The sequence below is a fragment of the Tetrao urogallus genome, assembly GCF_951394365.1.
Source record: "Tetrao urogallus genome assembly, chromosome: 19".
NCBI classification, from domain to species: Eukaryota; Metazoa; Chordata; class Aves; order Galliformes; family Phasianidae; genus Tetrao; species Tetrao urogallus.
Genome location: NC_136832.1, coordinates 6,207,484 through 6,228,895, shown reverse-complemented (window position 1 = coordinate 6,228,895; position 21,412 = coordinate 6,207,484). Strand labels below are relative to the sequence as shown.

General features: G+C 58.6%; 1 protein-coding gene across 1 annotated transcript; it reads right to left on the bottom strand.

The window, feature by feature from the left end:
* Positions 1 to 191: 191 nt before the first annotated feature.
* Positions 192 to 14,191, bottom strand: LAMC3 (laminin subunit gamma 3; the record flags this gene model as incomplete). Its single annotated transcript, XM_079544720.1, has 29 exons — positions 192 to 442; positions 915 to 1,014; positions 1,177 to 1,323; positions 1,409 to 1,608; positions 1,689 to 1,791; positions 1,959 to 2,120; positions 2,230 to 2,374; positions 2,598 to 2,732; positions 2,891 to 2,967; positions 3,059 to 3,264; positions 3,611 to 3,749; positions 3,824 to 4,002; positions 4,078 to 4,220; positions 4,299 to 4,452; positions 4,649 to 4,894; positions 4,963 to 5,151; positions 6,136 to 6,350; positions 6,497 to 6,613; positions 6,756 to 6,954; positions 7,080 to 7,193; positions 8,370 to 8,506; positions 8,636 to 8,734; positions 8,812 to 8,929; positions 9,188 to 9,376; positions 9,529 to 9,695; positions 10,208 to 10,338; positions 10,714 to 10,884; positions 11,104 to 11,237; positions 13,828 to 14,191. 29 exons carry the CDS (start codon positions 14,189 to 14,191, stop codon positions 192 to 194), a joined length of 4,731 nt encoding a protein of 1,576 aa, XP_079400846.1.
* Positions 14,192 to 21,412: the final 7,221 nt, after the last annotated feature.

Below are 21,412 nucleotides of genomic sequence, written 5' to 3'. Positions count from 1 at the left end.
GAAGCTATGCACAGGGCACTTGGGATGCTAAGTAGAACCAGTGCGGGTAAGGACCTGAGTGCAATATTGTATGGAGGGCAATGTAAAGAGCAGAGCAGCAGGAGGGATGATGCTGGTAAAGTGGGTGTCCTTCACTCTGCTGGTCACCGTTGAGGGCAATGGGAGGTGTTGGGGCAGCAGCCAGGGACCCATCACTGCCACTTGGAGCAGCCTTCAGGGAGGCTCCGCAAAATGTCCTCCAGGTTCTGTTTGTCGGCCAGGATCTCCACCAAGTCGCTCTCAAACGCCCGGATCCTATCCTGCTGCAGCTCTGCCTCCTGCTGCAGCTGCCTGAGCCGCGTGGCCAGGGCTCCTGGAGCACTGAGCCGCAGCCGCAGCCGCTCCAGCTGCAGCCGCCCGGCACCCAGCACCGCCTCTGCCTGCATGCCTGACTCCAGGCCTCCTGGGTGAGGTGAAAAAGTGAGGGTGAGAGACAGGAGCAGGGCAGGATGCAGCCATGCTCTGACCATCAGCACCAGCTGACTGGGAGGGAGCCGGTACAGCGGGACATAGAGGCAGGGCAGCGATCACGGATAAGCAAATATCCATGGCCTGGGCACATCTTTCTCTTACGTATGGATGATGGTTTCTAGCCCTTACCTCAGTCTGCTCCTCTTGGAGATGACAAGGAAAAGCACTGTCCACACACCAGGCACGAGCACATGCTCTGCACACCCCAATTCATCCTACACAATGGCTTATCCCTGACACACAGCCCCACAGAAGCTTTGCGGGACCCAGAGCCACCTCTGGTGCAGGGCATCCAGCTGAGCCTGGACAGTGCTAATCCCATCCCCAACCCCATAACTGGCACATCCCTTCCCCCACACCCCCCAGCACACCCTAGGCCCAATACCCAGGGCCTCAACCCTCACCCAGGCTGTGCAGCAGATCATTCAGGGTCTCGATGTCTGCTATCAGTGAACCCCGGGCTTCCTGCAGGCTTTTTGCCATCTTGCTCACCTCCGTCCCCACCTTGCAACACAGAGACACCTGGATCAGGGACACTGGTGACCCTTGGCTGGATCAGACAAGGAACAGCCCCAAGGCATTCCCTATTCTGTGCTGCTCCTGATGCTCTGTGCTGCAGACAAAGCTCCTGGACAGGATACAGCCACACGAGGGGACCTGACTCACCTGCTCTGCCTCCTCCAGGCTCCCCCTGAGCTCCTCAGCCATGCGCTGCTGCTGGGACAGCTGCTGCTGGGTCTCGTTGACACGTGTGGTGAGTGTCCTGGTGTGCTTGCGAGCCTGCTTGCTGCCCTGCAGCACAGCCTGGGCCCTCTGCCAATGACAGAGGTGGGGACAGTCACCCCAGCAGACAGCAGCGGGGGTCCTGCTCCCTGCACCCCAATCCCTCTGCTCAGACCTTACTGCTCTCTGCAGCAACACGCTCAGCCTCCCCTGCCTTCTTCCTGGCCGCGCTGGAGACAGACAAGGAGTTTCCCATCATTTTCTCCGCCTGTTTAATCTTCTTCTGGGCCTCCACCATCGTTCTGTCCCGCACTTGTGCCATTCTCCTTCTCAGGGCAGCACGACCCTTCCGATGCCCCAGCACCTTCCTCATGCCTGCAGGGACAGCCAACCTTTGGGCACCCAGTGCAGGCACCCAGGCTGTGAGCAGAAATGTTCTGCCCAGAGTCTTTTACCTTCCAAGCTACCCAGGAGGGACTCCGCACCAGAGATCACTGCTTTCCCCTGTGAGACTGCTGAGGTGGACAGATTACGAGCAAAGCCGGCCCGGTCTTGGAGCTGGGGATGGGAGGGCAGGAGTGAGGCTGGGGAGAGGGCAAAGAGCTGCTGGAGCCCCAGCCCTGTGCCTTGGATGGGATGCAGGAGAAGGATGCACCCAATATGCCCACATCTCCAGCTGGCACGGGGCTTCCCCATCATTTATTTTGTGGCTAAGCAGTGATTACCTGTACAAAGCTTTGAGTGCCCTGCAGGTCCCGGCGCAGCCTAGCTGCCATGCTGAGAGATGCTGTGATGCTCTGCCAAGCTGCTGGCTCCTGCGCCTGCGCTGTCTGCTCCAGTACTGCCACCTCCTGTGCCAGGGCCCCAGCTTGCACCAGCAGCACCTGCTGTAGGGAGAGAGCTACCAACAACTCCAGGAGGGCATCTCCCAGCACAGGAGGGAGCAAGACTGATGGGTACAGTATGGGATGCAAACAGGAGCTGGATGCTGCTCACCTGCCCTGGAGCAGTCACCTGCTGAAGCTTCTTGGCCATGCCTACGTTTGCCTCCTGGATGGCTGTGAGAGCTCTCCTGGCTTCCACTGCCACCTCTTCCATGCCAGCACCCAGCTCCTTCCATGCCCACTGAATTTCTTCATACCTATGTGGACAGGATGCCATGGGCACCCAAAGCCAAGCAGTGCTTCAAAGCACAAGTGGCAGCTTGGGACATGGGAAGGAGTCTGAAACACTCCCAGCATGGAGCCCCCTGGCTCTCCACTTTGCAGTGCTGCCGTGCAATGAGTTTGTAGGGACTCTGTCATATCCCCAGGCCAGGGGGAAGGGAATCCATTGCCCCACTCCCCCCACTGCCAGCTTCTAACCCAGCCTCCAGCTCCTTCTGTGCCTCATGTGCCACTCTCCCCTCCAGCAGTGTCCTCAGGAGCTCATGGCTGGTGTTGGAGGCACCCAGCGCTCTCCTCACTGCCGCCTCCACCTGTGCTGCAATATCCCCGTGCCTGCAGGGACAAGGGGACGTGGGGAGGTGTCACTGGGACTGGTCTCTGTGTATTGGCATCAGACAGGGTCTGGGCTTCCCTGTTTCCACCACCACCAACCATGAGTGTGTGCCAGGAAGGTCCCAGCACAGCAGTTGTCCCTGTGGTGCCCAACATACCTCTCTGCCAGCACCCGTGCCTCCATTGCCAAGCGGCTCCAGTTGGTGGGAAGCAGGGGGATCTCCAGGGGAATATCCTTGCAATACAAACAACAGCAGTGAGACCCCAGTGCCATACCCACGTGGATCTGCTGCCCCAAGACAGCCAGTACCCTCAGGAGCCCGCACCGTGGCAGCCAGAGTGTTGGTAGCATGCAGGATTTCCCTCTGTGCTGACTGCAGCACAGCCCTGATCTCTGACAGCAGTGTGCAGGTCTTGGTGGGTCCCTGGCTGGAGCAGCCACTAGCTCTGATGGCATTGCTGAGATGGCCCCCTGCAGTGCTCAGCATCTCTGACAGCCGTCCCACCTGTGCTGAGAGCATGGCATGGGCACCTGTGGGCATATAAACAGCTGCTTAGTGCAACTTCTGGCTGTGCTGGCCCCCATGGGTGCTTGGGGTTGAAGCGCCCGCAGGGTGAAGCCCACCACCAGCTGCCCCACAATGGCTGTGAGGTTCATCCCTGCCCTCCAAAGTGCACCAATCTGCACCTGGAATTGGCCTGCAGCACCCCACAGTGTTCTGTGCCATTGCCCTCCCAGGCTGTCCTCCCCATCTTCGTCATCCCATTGCTGACACAGGATCCCCTTGCATCCACCCAGTCACATCATGGCACCCAGCTTCCCTGCAGGGATGACACAAGGCTTTCTGCTTCCCAGCCCCACTGGGGCTGCCTCTTACCTTGCAGGAGGTGTTGTGTGCTCAGCCCATCTCCCCGGCTTGCATCTCCCATCTCAAGGGGCTGCCCCAGGTGGAGCTCACAGCCTGGTTCTTGCAGCCATTCCTCCGCCTCCTGCAGCTTCACCCTGAGCCGCTCCACCTGCAGGTGAGACATGGGGGCATGGCAATGCAGCGTGGGAGCACCACACCACCTGGGCAGGGCATAGGGCATACCCCATCCTTCACCAGCCCATAGCAGGTGGGACACGGCTGGCAGCTGGAGCTCGGTGGGTCAGGAAAGAAGTTGGCCTGGCAGCGGTCGCACTTATAGCCCACAAAACCGGGGCGGCAGAGGCAGGTGCTGTTCTCATGGCACTGCGCGCTGGCGGAGCCCAGCGGGGAGCAGTTGCATGCTACAACGGTGGCAAGAAGGTGTCACACCACAACTGCCAGCCCCGTGCTTAGGGCCGAGCTGCCCTCCCCGGTACCTCGGCAGCCCCTGGCTGAGAAGCCGAAGAAGCCGTGCTCGCATCTGTCGCAGCGCAGCCCTGTGACACCCGGCTGGCAGGAGCACTGCCCCGTCACCGCATGGCACCCACTGTCCTGGGACCCCATTGGGTGGCACTCACAGCTGTGCACCAAGGAGCAGAGAGTGCAGTGAGCAGGCACTAAGGAGCGAGGCACAGAGCACCCGCTGTGCCCCACTCACCTCTTGCAGCCCACGGCAGCCTGCAGCCCATAGTAGCCGTGCTGGCACAGCTCACAGGTTCTGCCCAACACGTGTGGGAGGCAGTAGCATTGCCCCGTGCCCGGATCGCAGCCCTCCAGCCCCAAGGCTGAGCCATCAGGGTTGCAGTTGCACGCTATGAAGACAAAATGCTGCTTGCACCCCAGCATGAAGCAGTGCAGAGAGGGGACAGAAACACACTGCTGAGCTTTCATGGCTAACACAGCCCGTTGCTCGGCCTCTAAACCCAGTGGGTATCCCTTCTGCCTGCCCCATTGGGAGGGTCTGGGCTGGGGTGGGGGCAGCAGGGCCAGTCCTGGCCATATACATACGTGCACACTTCCCAGCAGGGCTGGGGGCCAACGCATCCCCATAGAACCCTGGCTGACACTGGTGGCACTGCTCTCCTGTTGTGTTGTGCAGGCAGCGCAGGCAGCGCCCGGTCAAGGAATCGCAGTTCCCCACGGCATTGAGGTCCACGTTCCCATGACACTGACAGGGGATGCAGGGACGCACGGGACCTCTCTGCCCCAAGGGGTCCCCAAAAAATCCATCATCGCACAGCTCGCAGCGCTTCCCTGCAAAGCAAAAAGTGTGCAGAGGGGTCCAGCTGAACCGCAGCCCCCTCCCCACATCCCAACCTCACCTCTCTGCCCTGGAGGGCAGTGGGTGCACACCACCTCCCCGCTGCTGGGCAGCTGAGTGCAGGGTGAGCCATCAGGGCACGGGCACGGCTTGCAGTCATCGGGTTGCCCGGTGAAGGGGTTGCCATAAAACCCGGGGCTGCAGCGCTCGCAGGAGGGGCCCTCTGTGTTGTGCAAGCAGTGGCAGCGCCCTGTGAGATGAGAAATGGAGATGTGGTGCCAGGAGGGATTTGCAGCTCCTATCAAGGAGCCACACTGTTTGCATGTTCCCAAAGCAGCCAGTCACACTTTCCCCCGTCCCCTCCCCTTGCCCAGCTCTTGTTTGGAGGAGGAGGATGTTGTGCAGGCGTGAGGTGGATGCAGGCAGCCACAGCATCGTGCCCTAAGTCTGCCGGCGCCTGCAGTAATGGACAACACATTTCCCAGCGCCGAGCTGCCGTGCTCTCAGCCTGGGATGGAAAACACAATCGGGCGGCTGCGACCCAGCGGGGAGCGAGCGTCTCCTCGAGCCGAGCTGGTGAGTCACAGCCGTCCGCAGTCAGCTGGGAACTGGAGGAGGAGGAGGAAGGATGCTCAAGGACCTCCGCCTCCATACAGATGCTTTGCTGATGGAGAGGGGTCAGAGGGGTTCAGGTGACAGCAGGCAGGTTGTGCAAGAGGGAATGGGTGTGTTTCCTTTTTTCCCACAGTTAGACAGGAATGGTCAACTGAGAGCAAAGGAAAAGCAGGCGGCAGAAAGGAGGGGAAAAAACAGCAGAAGGAAACAACACAGGGGCCAGGACATCAAAGCTCCCAGGGCTCAACCCTGTCCCAGCAAGATGCAGGCTGTCTGCAGCCCGGTGTTGTGTGTTGCTGGCAGAGCAGAGGCACACGCTGAACAAAATGTTTCTTCCAGCCCTTCCCATCCTGCCCATAAAGTTCTGTTGTTCCTTTCCACGTGCCCAGGGTCCCATCCGGGTACTGCACACATCACCTCATCTGCATCTCTTCCCAGCACCGATCTGTGCTGTTGCTTGCTGTAGGGATGCACAGGAAGCCAGGCAGCATCTTTGAGCCTCTGCTCTGTGTTTCCCTGACCTCCAGGATGGCTTCCAGCATTCCTCAGAATAAGCAAAGACACAGATGTGCTCCCCATGCTCACTGTGATCCAGCAAGCAGAGGGACCGGGTGCGCACCTGAGAGTGGCTCGCAGTCCCCATGCTGGTTGCAGGTGCAGGGCACACAGGTGACAAAGGGGCCACCGAAGGGGATGTCCCGCTTGAAGCCAGGTGCACAGGATTCGCAGAAGGACCCGGTGTAGCCAGAGGGACACGTGCACTCCTCCACCCATCCTGCCCACGTGCCTGCACCTCGGCGAGCTGATGTGAGCTGCACCCGGCTCAGCCATAGCCTGCCTGCAAGGGGGGAGAGCAGCGTGGGGATGGGGGCATGCACAATGGTCCCAGCTCTCCGTTCTGCCTGGAAATGCTCCATAAAGCCACGGGTTTAACTGCTGATCTCCTGTTCCCAGCTCTATGGGACGCTGCCCACAGCCACCCACCTGGCCCAGGGCCACGGCTCACACGGAGGCGAAGGGCAGTGAGGTTGGAGAGCAGGCGCTGGAAGCTGAAGGCTGACAGCAAAGGCTCTGTGCCCTCCTCTGCCTCATGCAGCCTGTTGGAGGAGGAGTGTGGGAGGAAGGCTTCAGTTCAGCTGCCAAACTGTGACCTGGGCACACAGAGCAATCTGCGGCATCTCAACCCCCACCATGGAGCTTCAGTGTCCCAAAGTCACCCCAAGGAGCACCACGGCACACCTGAAGGTGACAGTCTGCTTCCCATCCTGTGCCTGGCTCTCACTGCTGGACATGGTGACCTCCAGCCCCTCACCCTCCAGCACCAGCTGGACCCCAAGCAGAAACATCCCACTTTCTGCCCTGGTTCCATTCCCCTCCGTTCTCAGCAGCAGGGACAGGGGCTGCCCGTAGCTCAGACGCTGGTTCTGCAGAAACTTCTCTGTGGGAGGAAAGGAAAAGAAAATCTGAAGGACATGGATGTACCACTCTTATGGGGCCTCTGGTCCCACTTTAGCAGTGGGATGTCACACATAGCGGAACAGACCCCAGGAGCCCAGCACATACCCGGTGCACGGAGGTTCAGTGGCTCTTCTTTTTCCCACTCAGTGCCAATCTCCCCATCGGCCCAGTGCAGAGGCACTGCCACATCCCGCACAGCTGCAGCCCAGCCTTCCAACCCTATGGGACAGCACAAAGGAGAGCAGTGAACCCCCATACCCCCAGCACCCCAGTGCTGCTTTTGGGGCTCCACCCCTGCCCATGAACTCCTCTGGTCTCTTGCCAGGAGCCAGCACTTTGCATTGCCCAGCCTCACCCTGGCTCTGTGCTCTCCCAGTGGCCCTGGCTGCCTCCATCCCCCCATCCTCATCTGTTTATTTGCTTAGAGTTGGAGGAAATTGTTATCTTTAAACTTTTGCCCCCCTGCTTGTGCTGCGGCACCGTGGGCTGGAATGTGCAGGAAGCACAGCAAGGGACGGGGTGTAATTGCATTACGGTTGGTTTCCTTTGGAAATCAGTGAAACTCTCCCCCACTCTCAACAGTTATTTATTTCTTCCAGCCCTGCATGCCCTCCCTAACAGAGCAGTCCCAAACTGGCGAGACCACAGGAAGGAAGGGGAAAAGACACTGCATGAAGCCTGGTTTCCTTTCCAGGCTGCGCAAGACAGGACAGCAATTGGCAGAGGGGCTTAAATGCCAGCAGGATAAATGCTGGCTATGTGTATTCAGCTCTGTCTGTGCTTCAGGGTGCAGGCAATGCAGAGCTGGACATGAGTACCCCTCATGTCTACATGGTTACCCATGGTGGGTGCCCGTACCGTGCCCCTGCTGCACAGCAGATGGCATGCTTTCCCCGAGCATCCCACATCCACACACATCCCTGGATGCCAATGGGGAGATCCCCCAGCCCACCTCCTGCCCTGCCCTAGTCCAGCCACAGGTGGGGAGAGGAGGGAGGTGAATTTCCCTCCATCATTTTTGTTTGTAACATTCTGACCCTTTTTTTAGTGCTCTGGCAGTCCTTGGTGTGTCCAGCCCTGCAGTGCTCCCCAAGCCATGGACAGAACACAGAGGGATGCCCTGAGGGAGAGCCTGCCCCTTGTGGAGCTGGGGGCAAAAACAGAGATTTGACAGCAAAATAGAGAAAAAGCAGATAAATCCCCCTCCCAACCATCAGCATTGGTGACTCCCAGGCAGGGTACCCAGCCCCGAGGAGGAGGGATGCTCAGCTCCAAAGAGGAGGGATGCTCAGTCCCAAGGAGGAGGGGATGCTCAACCCCAGCCTTTCCTAACCTTCCAGGTTTCCTGGCCCAAGCCCATATCTTCCACCTCATCCGGGGCCAGGAATTCCATACCTTCCCTGAAGTCAGAGTAGATGTGTGTCACCTCGTAGCCATTTGCTGCCATGCAGACGGCGGAGTGGCCATAGCAAAAACAGCTGGTGCAGCCAGTGGGGTTGTGGGGCTGTAGGTTGAACCAGCCGGGCTGGCACCTGGTATAGGCATGAAACAAGATCACATGGCACGGGGGAGGCAGAGCTGCAGGGAACCATACGGCATCCCGGTGGCTGATCCCAGGGTGGAAAGGAGCCACAGCTCCATCCTCATCCCGCAGTGCTTACCTGTTGCACAGGTGCCCCTCCACCCTCTCCTTGCAGGTGCAATGCCCAGTGTTGGGGTCACAGGTGCCCACGCTGCCCGCAGGGTCACAGGCACAGGGTCTGGCCGGGCCAAGACGTGGGTGTAGGATGAGCCCTGGTCCCATCCCATGTCCCAGCACGGCCAGGGCCCCCCTCACCTGCAGCCACCCTCGCTCAGGCTGTGGTAACCATCCTTGCAGCGCTCGCACTTCCAACCTGTCACGTTGGCTTTGCAGGTGCAGGTCCCTGATCTGTCACACTGGGGCCGCAGGGAACCTGCAAGGACACGGCCAACCTGAGCTGCCCACAGGTGGGCAGGTGACGGGGGAACCCTGTGCTCGAGGCCAGGGCCAGGAGCTGTGCCATAGCAAGGAGCCCACCCCAAGCAGGGCGAACCCAACCCCCTGCGTGGGCCTCTTCCCAAATTCCAATAGACGAGCTTGGCAAAACACAGTGGTGCAGCAGCCCAATGGCACAACCCAAGGTTAGGGAGCACAGGAACGAGCCCTCCCCTCCTGCCCACACCCCACACACCTGCGGGATGGCAGTGGCAGGGCTGGCAGGCAGCCTGCTGCTCCCAGCGGTAGTGGTTCTGCCGGCACTGCTCGCAGCGGGGCCCGGCCGTGTTGTCGCGACAGTTGCGACAGTGCCCCCCGTGGCCGGTGCGGCGGAACAGCTCCGCGTCGTAGAAGCATTCCTCCGAGCGGCCGCTGCAGTTGCAAGCTAGGGGGAGAACCAGGAGGGGCGGTTGGGGCCCGTGGGGCTCGGATGAGGGTCCTTGGGGTGATGCTGTGGATGTGGTGCTCCCCAGCCAGAGCAGCCTTGCTGGATGTGTTCCTCACCACCACCACGAGCCCAAGGTGGGTGCTACTCACGGAGGCACTCGTTGGCAGCCTCGGCGGTGCCACGCGCCCACGGCCGGTCCTGGTAGAAGGGCTGGCAGTGCTGGCAGTCGGTGCCGGCCGTGTTGTGCTGGCACACGCACACCAGCCGCCCTGCCTCATCCGGCGCGCACTCGCCGGCGTGACCATTGCATTTACACCTGCAGGAAACCCGAGCTGCTCTGAGCGCTGCTGAACCGGGATGGTGCTCAAGCTGTTGTGCTGGGGTGGCCGTGTCCCCGAGGCGATCCCGTATGGGAGGTCACACTCTGAGGGTGGCCCATGAGGAGCATTAAGCAGCTCCAGCTGCTGCAGCCCAGAGGGCTCAGACAGAAACGGTGCTCCCGGAGCACGCCCAGCCCCTGTGCCCAGGGGCAGGCAGCTCTCAGCGGGGTGGAGTGTGATGTCTTGTGGCTGGTTTCCTACCTCCCTGCTTGGGGAAGGGCACAGCACAACCCCAGAGCAGCACTGCTGATATCTGTGCCCCACATTGGCCCCCAGTCCCACTGTGGGCTTCTTCAGCTTCTGGGGCTGCAGCCTGTGTCAACCCCTCCGCAGCGCTAGGGTCCCATCTGAGTGGTTTGCTCCTCAAAATGCAATTCAAGCTCTGGAGCTGCCTCAAGCCACATGCATGGTCCCAGGACTCTCCCTGCAGCCCCATCCCAGCCCTCACCTGCCGCCAACAGAGAAGTCAGAGATGGCATAGTAGTACGACTGCAGCACCTTGGGGTCCTTGAAGATGTCATCCCCAAAGGTATTGAGGCGGTTCAGGGAGATGAGCAGGTCGGTGACGGTCACCCACTCCTGCAGGGGACATGGGGAAGGTGCCCTGCAGATAGGACTGGGCCACCAGTACCAACCCTGATCAGGGCACATCCCGCTCCCTTCCTGTCTGCAGGGCAGCATAGGGGCTTTTCTTGGCATCATAGTCTTTAAGTTTGGAAAAGATCTCTCAGATCCCCAAGCCCAACCCACCCCACTGTGCCCACTGACACATCCCTCAGTGCCACATCTGCATGGTTCTGGAACACCTCCAGGGACGGTGACTCCACTGCTCCCTGGGCAGCCTGTGCCAACTCCTGACCACTCTTTTGGAGATGAATTTTTTCCTAATATCCCAACTATTTTACCCTGGTCCCAGGGCCCCACGTTGTCACTCCTCTCCCACCCCACTGGTACCTGCAGCGTGGGACTCCCATCAAAACTGTAGGCACTGGGACGGCCCTCAAGGGTGGAGAAAGCCACGTTGCCACCACTCAGTGGGGAGATGTCACTGAACTCGTCGGTGCAGAAGGCCACCTGCTCGTCCTCACCTGGCCGCAGGTACTGCCTCTGCCGCTTCCCGTAGGTCTTAGAATCATAGAATCATAGAAACACTGAGTTTGGAGAAGACCTCTGAGCTCCTCAAGCCCGAGCCCAGCCCATCCCACCATGCCCACTGGCACATCCCTCAATACCACATCTCCACCGTTCTGGAACTGCTCCAGGGGCAGCGACTCCACCGCTCCCTGGGCAGCCCATACCGATACCTGACCTCTCCTTCAGAGAAGGAATTTCCTAATAACCAACCTTCTCACAGGACGCGCTGTAGAACTGGAAGGGCACCCAGGGGCCATCGGAATGGCTGCGCTTGTAAATGGCGAAGCTCTCGGGGCGACTGGTGTGGAACTTCAGGCGCACGTAGGTGATCTCGTAGGACTTTCCTGGGGACACAGCCACCATGATGTCTTCCTCTCCCATCCCAGCTGGGACAGTGGCCAACAGCACCGGGGCCAAAATCATCTCGGTGCTACATCCCACGTGGCTGCTGGCATTTTCCCAGGGTGGGCAGAACTCGCCACCCATCCACCTGGATGCCACTGCCCAAACCCTGCCCAGCCCCAAATCGGCTCTTGACTCTACTGCAACCTTTGCATGAGGGTAACGGGTAGGTGGTGTGGGCCAGGAGCTGGTGCAAAGCCAGGGACTAAGCAGCAGCTGGGAACAATCAGGTCTTGGTGCTCATCATCATCCCCCATGCAATGGGGAGAGGGTCAAGGGCAGTCCAGGGAGCTGCACGCCAGGACCCGGCCTTGCTGCTGCCTTTATTGGGCTGAAGACAAACAGAGGACATCGATCCCTGGGGTGGCCAACGCAGCTCTGAAATATCTTGAAAGAACCGCTACAAAGAGGGAGGGAAACTACACCAAAGTGAACATCAGAACTGCCTAATTGCCACAAATGAAGGACCGGCTCAAAGAGCAGATTGCTCCATCGCAGCACCGCTCCTGACTGCGCAAAACAATTAGCTGTGAGGTTTTGGCTTTATTTGAAAAGATAATGAGTTGGGAATGTTAGAGGGGTTATTCCAGGACTAGGAAAACAAGCCTTTAATTGGGCCCATATGAATACCGTCGCATATGTGCTGCGACTTTGCTGCAGGGGAGCTGAGCCCAGCCTGGCTACCGGCGCTGGGGACATGGAGACTGGGCCACCCGCCCTGAGGTAAGCGTGGATGGGAAGGTGCTGTGACAGCACGGCTGGGCTGCTCCACGATTACCTCTCCCCAAAGCCCCCGGGACATGGCTGCACCGATGCTGGTGGGATGCCCTTGTCCCAGCCCCACAGGCGCCCGTTCCCAGACAGCGTGGCCCCGGGGGACCCTTGGCCAAGCAGAGGGGTCGGGAGAGGGCTGGAGCTGTGAGCTGTGTCAATAAACAGCCCCTGCCCCAGGGGACCCTACTGCACGGAGGAGGTCAGGGGGCCCACGTGGGAGCTGCAGCAGAGAAAGCGCGCTGCGGTTATCCCAAGTGATGCATGCTTTTTTCCAGACAGTCCCTTTTGTTGGCCAAATTGTGTTCTCTTCCTTCAAAGAAACCCAGAGTGCAGCCCACGATGTCTCCCTGGCAGGGAGCAGGGCTGGCACACTGCTGGGTGGGGACATCAGGGACAGGAGTGTGGGTGGCAACAGGGGGGGATGGTGACCAGGACTCCCAGCTCCCCAGGGAACTCCGGTGCCTTTTGCTTTTCCAAATGTATGGGTATGGTGGGTTCCTCCCTGATGCCAAGGCCAATGCAACCGTGCTCAGGGGTTAGTGATCCTCTCCAAGTCCTGCAGACTGTAATGCACAGCTGAAGACTCATTGAGAAGTGAGATTCAAGGGAGGATAATCTAATTAATGCCAATCAACAGCATACAGGTAAACACAGGTCTCGTCCAGCTCACCCTGCACCCCATTTAATAAGCTCCCCATGCAGCTCCCCTACACAGCCTCATGAGTGAGCTGATGGGGGCTCAATGTGTAGGGTCACAGGCCCATCACTGCAGGCGTGGGACTCATTTGGGGCCATGTCCCAGGGGCTGCAGGGTTGGCCTCAGCACCAACATTTGGGTTTTTCCTCTGTAACCCATACGTAAGCATTAAAACATTAAAAATTGTCTGCAGCTGGGGCTAAAAATGGGGCCCAGAGGCGATGGAAAAGGTCAGGCAGCGATGTGCCAGGCACTTTTTAGTGTAGCAAGATATATGGGGCACGTAGAAACAAGGAGCCCGGGTACACGGGCAGAGGGAAGCACTGGCTCTGGAAGGGATGCAGGGAGCTTGGTGCCGTATTACAGCCTTGAATGGGGCTGCTTCAGCATCGCTTCTCATGTGCAGGGGGAGCTCAGAGCAGACGTCCGCCTGCTTGCAGGGGGCTGGGAACACAGCGATCCTGCAGGGCACACACCGACCCACTGCCTGTCTGTGCCACAACCCCTCACTGCCTCCCTGCAGCACGCCGACGGCAGAAGACAGCAGAGAAGCAAGGTTTTATAGTGCTGGCCAATAGCCGAGATAGTTTAGATGGCAGCAAAACGCAGGAAAAAAAAGATCCTTTTTAACATGCTAGGCATGATCCCACAGGCTGTACGCACCCTGCAAGCACAGTATTTAAAACAGAGGGTCGGCTCACAGCTGGGGAACCCTGCCAGGGTTGCGTGGCATTTACAGGGCTGTGAGTCCCCTAAAATATACATGGCATCCTCGGCACTGTGTGGGGATGAATGGGGACGGGGCTCCACACCCGCAGCCTGCAGGGCTCCTGCTTGACTCCCTCCCTGTAAACCCACATCAGCTTTGCAATGAGGAGCTGGGGAGCACACAGTGCACACGCACGGGCACCGCTGTCCTCTCCTTGCAATGGACCAGGAGATGCTCTTAGCAATGAGCTCTCAGCAAAGAGCACCCTCCCTCCTTGCACCCCACAGCCTGCACTGGGCACGGCGCACCTCCTTCCAACCCAGCGCCCCACGCTCCCCTCTCCCACACCTACCCAGGTGGAGCGTGATGTTGACGGAGTTGGGATGCTGGATGCCGAAGGCCATGGACTGGCTCTGCCACCAGGTGCTCTCCTCCTGGCTGTGGAAGTCGGTGAGGAAAGAGGCGTTGTGGTGCAGCAGCGGGTCGGCGGCATCGCAGCGCTGGCAAAGCTGGCTGGCATCGCGTGCGCCCATCTGCAGGCAGTAATCCTCCGGCGGTGAGCCGCACGTGTTGGTGACCAGCGGGACGCGGCCGAAAGCGGCGTTCTCGAAGACGGGCACGCAGCGGCGGGGCTGCCCCCGGGGGTCGTAGCAGGGGGACGAGCTCACAGCGGCCAGCACCGTCCCCAGCAGGGCCAGCGCCCTGAGCCGGGCCATGGCGAGGATCGGCTCGCTGCGCGCTGAGCCTCCTCCGGCTGGCACGACGAGATGGGATGGGTTGGGATGCGATGCAATGCGATGGGATGGGACAGGCCCCCAGCCCGGCACCTCCTCTCGCTCCGAGGTCCATCTGCTGGATGCTGCTGGGAACGTCAAACGCTCCGTGCGCGGTGCCGGCAGTGGGGCTGGAGCTCCCCCCAAGGCCACGCTGAGCCCCACAGGTGGGGCTGAGCAAGTTGCAACCTCCCCAGCTGGTGCATCCCAGCCCCGTCACTTCGGGAATGCATGGGTTTGGGTCTTTGGCCTCTGAGCATCTCCACTTCTCAGCAGCAGAGATGAGCCTGCAGCAGTTCCCCACCTGTTCACCGTCCCCTCAAATTCATGGAGGCTGCCAATTTTCTCACAGCCTGAAAAGCAAGGAGAAAGTGTGAAAGGCTTTAAAGCACCACTCCAGTGCCCTTTTCTCCTCCCACCTCACTGCTGTCCACTCTCAGCAACCTTCTTGGGACATGGCTCTGTGATCCTCCACGCCAGCACCCGCAGGTGGGGTTCCCAACCTTGATCTGCCATGGCGACAGCCCAGTCCTCTGAGCCAAAATATGCCCCCATAGGTGGGGAAATCTGACCCCCATATGTCCCTCAAATCCCTTCAGAAGGGGATGCTCATTGCACACAGCCTGTGCCAGGACTGTGGCACCCTCTGAACTGCACGTGTTGGACCCAGGCAGACAGGACAGCAACTGCAAAGGGTCCCAGGCAGGCAGGGATGGTGCCATGCCTCACCCTTCCCCCCAGCCCCACTCTGTGGTGTTGGTTTTGCAGAATTTGGGTGATGGAGGAGCCCCACATCTCCCCAAGCTCCGCTAAACTGCACTGCCCACAGAAACCCGGGAAATTTAGCCCTCATCTATAATTTAAGCTCCTTTCCTCTCCCTTCTCCTCTTATTTATTTTATTCTTCTCTGTGCACAGTGCAGGGAGAAAGCACCGGAGGGAAGCTGTGAATCAGAGGTCCTCAGCAGCAGCTCCCGCAGCAGCGCCGCTTCAAAGCCCCATTACCATATATTGACCCAGTGCTGACAGCCTGATCAGCTCTGCTGGGAACGGCCAATTTCCCACTGCCGAGAGCTGAGCTCCATCTGCCTGAGAGCCAACGTCCAGTGGCAAAGGTTTGGGGAGGAAAGTGGAGGGTTTCCAGCTCAGTATTCACCCCCAGAATCTGTAGGGCCAGTTTCAAGGAGGGAATCCGTGTCTTGCGTGGTTGAGGCTTGTTGGGTGTTTTGCTGCCTTGCTCAAATAGGTAGACCACCTCCAAGGGGACCCCCAGACACTAAGTGCAGCCAGATGATTTCCCCACCATTCATCCTCTCCTGCAGAGGGCTTTGGGATGGAGTTGTGATGCTGTGCAGTCAGGGCTGGAGGCAGATCCTGGGATGCATGCATTCACGCAGTGTGCAGGAGCACCCAGACCCATGGTGGTCTGTGAGGCCATCACCCAGATGTCACACTCCTGTATCCACATATGTCCAAATATTTCCTGCACCAGATCACTCCCTTTTCTTTGAGAACAAGATGATGGAGGCATCTTCTCTCCCACCTCTGGGCAGTGACTTCACATGAGAGCTCTCATGTCACCTTGCCATGGGCAAGCATCACCTTGTCAAGAAAAATAGCTAAAATTGGTTATGGGAATCCCTCATTCTTCAGGGCATGGAAGAGCTGGAACAAGGGAATCCAAAGGAGCCATCAGAGCTTGGGTTTGTCCCGGTCATCTCAGCACAGCAAGACCCAATTTCTGCACACAGAGCTGTGGTCTGAGCATGGTGAGGATGTGGGGACCACGCACTGCCCCAGTGCCACCACCCCAACATCACTGCCCCACACCAACCTCACAAGGGTTAAGAGCGGTGGAGGCGGTGAGGAGCAAACGTTCTTCTGATTTGCTTAATGAACGTTAATTAAGAAGACAGAAGATAGCAGATTCCTTCAGGGGAGAGATGAAAGGCCCCGTTAATTAAATCCGGAGAGTGCGCACGGGGCCGAGTGATCCGGCTTCTGATGGGAGCTGACAACGCGGCACCGGAGCAGCAAAGAGGTGTGTGAGAGCCACAGTTCTGACCCTCCCACGGCCCCATACAAAGGCAGGGATACAGGGACAAGGCAGTAAGAGCACAGCGTGGGGACTGGTTCAGTGGCCCCATCCCGCAGGGCTGGGATCCCATCCTTGGTGAAGACGTTGCCAAGCAGCGCAGCGTAAATAACTGTGGAGCGTCTCTTCATTGCACTGGCTTAATTTGTAAACCTGAACTTTGCAAAATGTCACAAAAACAGAGAAATGGGAGGCCTGGGATGAGTAAATCGCTGTTGGGAGTTCCCCAGGACTGTGGCAGTCGTGTTCCTGCTCGGTGATGGCACACAGCGGCCCCAGCTCAGAGTGTGGGGTCGTACATGGCACTGATTGCAGAAAGTATTTAATTAGTATGGCCGTAAATATAGCCCGAGCAATGCCAACCAGGATGCTGCAGCATCGCGGGAAGCTTTGCCAACGCAGCAGATGAGGGAGGACAGAGGCAAAGCACAGCGCTCAGTCCTGCTTTGCCCCCACCTCACCATGCGTTTGGCATTGGAAGAATCTGGAAATACCTTTCTGGAGGCAACCATGCCCAAATTCTCTCCCTGTTCATCACATAGTGAGCAGGAACATCCCAGCTCCCTCACACCATGAGCTCACCACATCCTGCACGGGGCCCTGGGACACAGGGTGACACCAAGCTGATGCTGTCCCAGGACTTACCTCACACATCTCACGTTCCCCAACGAGCCCAGCAGTGCAGGACCAGCCCCTTCCAGGCACAGCCAAAAAAGCCTTTTCCCTGCCTGAGCTCATCAGTATCTTAATGACACCAGTAGAGAAGCTTCAGAGTCCCTAATCGCTCATCACATTACGGCTGCTCACAAGTGAGGCCAACCGCTACAAACCTCCTCTCAGCCTTTCTAATTAACGAGCAGGAGCTTAGGCTCTCCCAGCCCAAAAGCAGCATCTCAGATAAAGTCAGCAGCCTCCCTTGATAAACCCCATTAATGGGCTTGTTAGCATCACCTGAAACCGCCTCATTTGCCAGAGAGGCTCAGCTGTCTGTCCTGCTCTGCCTCCTTTTTCTAGTCCGTCCATCCATCCATCTGTCTGTCCGTTCATCCATCTGTCCATCCATCCATTCACTGACACAGGAGGTGGCGGAGTCCCCATCCCTGGAGTTGTTCCAGAGCCCATGGAAATGTGGCACGGAGGGACGTGTCCATGGGCATGGTGGGACGGGTGGAGGTTGGGCCTGGGGATCTGAGAAGGCTTTTCCAGCCTTAATGACTCTATGATTCCATGATCCATCCGTCTGCCCATGCGCCCATCCATCCATCTGCCCATCCACCCATCCCGCTGTGGCAGGAGCGGTGGATGTGCCCAGCACAGCAGCCCCTATCCCTGTATCTTGGTGCTGTGCCCTGTGTGTCCCCTCTCTAGGACACCAGTGGCAGCTGAGCAGCAGCAGATGCCACCAGATGGTCACCCCACCCAGAGACCCTGCTAAACAGATGACCGGGGCAAGGCACCGAAGCCCCCTCGTTTGCTAATTGAACCCCCCAGTCCCCGTCCTGGTCCCATGTGGGGACAGGAGTGAGCTGGGGACAGCAAAGCCCCTTGTGTGCCATTGCTGTGATGAGCTGCACGATCTCAGCGCTCGGCTGGTGATGGCCCTCCCAATCCTGCCATCAACAGGAGCTGGACCACGGTGCTCTGTGACAAATCAGGAGCTGCTGTGATACCTCTGACTTTAAAGCAGGAGAAATAACCCCCATAACGCGATTCACCGTGTCTTTATATCCCAAAGCGTGCTGCCTGGGCTGGGGCGGGGGCTCCCGTTTAACATTCTGATGGAAAACAGCGCCCTGATCCAATTACCACAGGGATTTGGGAGCACTCAGCAGCTCAGATGCTGCAGCCCCGGTGTGGGGCAGGAACAAACCCACGGCTCAGACTGGGGCTGTTCTGACGGCGATTCACCCCAATAGCAGCTGGGCTGTGTTGGGAGGCACTGGAGGGAACCGGGAGCTTCGGGCAGGCAGAGCATCGCACCGAGCTGAGCTCTATGCCAACATCCCTGCAGCTTCCCCTGAGGGCAGGGATCCCTCACACAGCCCTGCTGTAATTCCAAATCACCAATTCCCACCGGCAGCCACGAGAAAGCGCCCTCAGATGGCAGCATCAGCGTGGCTGGAGGGTGAGACGCTGCTTTCATTGCCCGTCGCTGTGCACTGAGCAAGCAGGAGCAGCACAAACCCTCCACACACACACACACACACACTCGTTCTCCTCCTTTATAATTGCCGTTTGGTCATTTTTACCACCGTATTTTAGATCAAGCACAACAAAGCCCATTCTGGTGCCAGGAGTGATTTATCCCTTTCAGCACTCCATGACCTGTGGACATATTTCCCAGCCTGCAAATAGTCAGGAGGCATTCCTTAACCAACAAAACAAAGCAAAACAAAACCCTGTTGTATTATTTTCCCCACATCAAATGTCATTTTTTCAACCAACAGAATGTTGTTTCCAGGCTGAGCTCCCAGGGGGTGGGATCCCATCCCCATCTGCACGTCCCATTGCTAACAGCTGGGGTTTGCCCTCAGGTTTTCCTGCATCCCTCAAGCGCCCGGCTGCCAGGAGGACAAAACGCTCTCAAACCCATCCAGGAACCAAAGCTCTGCCCTTCAAAGCCTGAACGCAGGGGATCACAGAGAGGCAGCACAGGGAAGTTGCTAGGAGATGAGGGTTTGGGATGCTGGATGCCATGAGCACGCAGCCCTGAGCACCTTGAGTGGGACCCACATCGGTTCCACCCCCCCCCCCCAGGGGCTCCAGCTTCCCACAGAAAGGGCGGATTATGGAGAATCAGCTCCGATCGATCCTCTGCAGCGGCGGAGAAAAAAATAAAGGAACAAAAGGAGATTTCTCACTCGTGGAGGATTTGAGGGGGGTTTTGTTGTGTTTGGAAGGGGAAATAAAGGCTGAGGGAGGGCTGTGCACAACGGGATGGCACCGGGAGCACAGCGGGACCCCGTGATGCTGCGCTCCATGGGGTGAATGAGCACAGCCCACTGGATCCAAAGTACGAGCAGGGTGTGGGAATGGGGTGGGAATGGGGTATGGGGTGGGTATAGAGTGGATATGATATGGATAGGGGTGGGCATGGGATGGGTATGGAGTGGGAATGGGTGGCTATGGGGTGATTATGGAGTGGGTATGGGAGGATATGGAGTGGGTATGAGATAGGCATGGGGTGAGTATGGAGTGGGTATGGGTGGCTATGGAGTGGGTGTGAGATAGGCGTGGGGTGAGTATGGAGTGATATGGGAGGATATGGTGTGAGCATTGTCTGGGCATGGGGTAGGCATGCTCTGCACCCAGCACAGGGGCTTTGGCTTCTTCCTTCTCAGGTCAGGGCTCCTGGCACAGAGCAGAGGAGCAGAGCTGCACATCCCATGGCCCAACGCTGCCAAGACCCACACAAAGTGCCCAGCATTGGGGGAACACACGGGACATTAAAAAAGGATGCCTGAAACCCAAATGTCTCACAGGGTGATGAGCTATGGGGACGCACTGGGATGCTGTAGGGTCCAACCCATGGCCCTGTAGGCTGTCTCAGTCCCCATTTGCAGCACAGCTCACCCCTCTGCCCTGTTAGAGATGCTCAGTTTGCCCATTCCTTAACATTCCCATATTTGGGGTGTTCAGAGAGTGCCCTGCGCCCTGCCAAAGAGGAGAATCACAGACTCACGGCCACCAGACAGGGGATGTGAGACAGGAACCCTGCAGCCAAACACGAGGAGCCCCCAGGGGCTCCCTGGGCATTTTTGTGACCCAGATTGGCGTCGCCCCATGGCTGCTTGGGATGAGGCTCACGCAGCTCCTTTGCATTCCGCGCTCAGCAGCCGTGCAGCGCAGGGGCGAAGATCTTTGAAGGCTCTGCCCTTTCATTATTAATATTATGATGATGCCTGACGCTGCCTGTGTGCAGCGATGGCTCCCGATGGCACACATCCAAGCACAGCTCTTGGCTCCTGGCAGCCAACCCCGGCCCCCAGCCCTGCTCAGCAATGGGGGAATCGCTGTGAGATGGGGATTTCTGCCCCTCCAGCCTTGATCCAATGGCTGGAAACCCGTGGGCTTTGTACCTGCAGACACCCATCCCCTGTTCTGCTGTTCTGCGGGTGCAGACCCCTGCCCCAGTCCCATCTCAGGATGTCTTGCTGCCCTCAGGTCTGTCCCCATCTCCAAAGCATGGGGCCGACAGGAGCCCAGCTGTGATGCATGCAGCTCTTCTCGCTGCCTCCAATCGCAACACAGAAGACAGCATCCAAACACGATATCGAAACGCCATATTTCAGCACACAGCTCTAATCCCAAGTTGCTTTAGTCATTTTTTGCCCCAGGCCCAGTCCGGCACCCTCAAGCAATGAGGGCAGAGCCTGTTCAGGGCGGGTAGAGCCGCAGCTCCCAACAGGACCCACAGCCTCACATCAAACATTTCTCCAGTTTTTGCCCTCAGGCCATAGCCTGGAACATGAATCATGCCACGCTTGCAGGATCGATTTGCGTTGGGCTGCCAGGAGGAGCCCTTCCCCATCCCACCACGCTCCCAGCCCTGGGGTGCTCCCTGGGCACCTGATCCCATGTGGCACAGCCCTGGGCTCTGGGGCCGGTGTCACCATGCCCTGCAAAAGCCACACATGGGAGCGATGCTGCCAGCAGGGCTCAGTCATCTGGGGGTGCCCCCTCCTGTGTCTTCATGGTGGGTGACATGAGGCAACACAGCATGGCGTGAGTCAGCAATGAGCCCAAGCCATGTGTATGGGGAGGGCTCGCCTTGAGCATAGCTCAGAGCCCCCAAAGCATGCAGAGCCACCGATCCTGCACCCACATCCCCAGTGGGCACCCTATGGGGATGCACCCCGGGCACAGCAGGGCTGCATGGCATTGCTCCCCGAGTGTCTCCTCCCATCTCATGGCAGCACCCATGGTGATGCTGAGGGTTATGTCAAGGTATGTTGGATTGCAAATTAAACTGCGCGGTCCTGGCTCCATCTGCGGAAAATGAGTTGCTGGACTTGGAGAGTGTCCAGTTGCTCAGCACGGCGTGCCTAACACCGAGGGCTGACAAGCCAC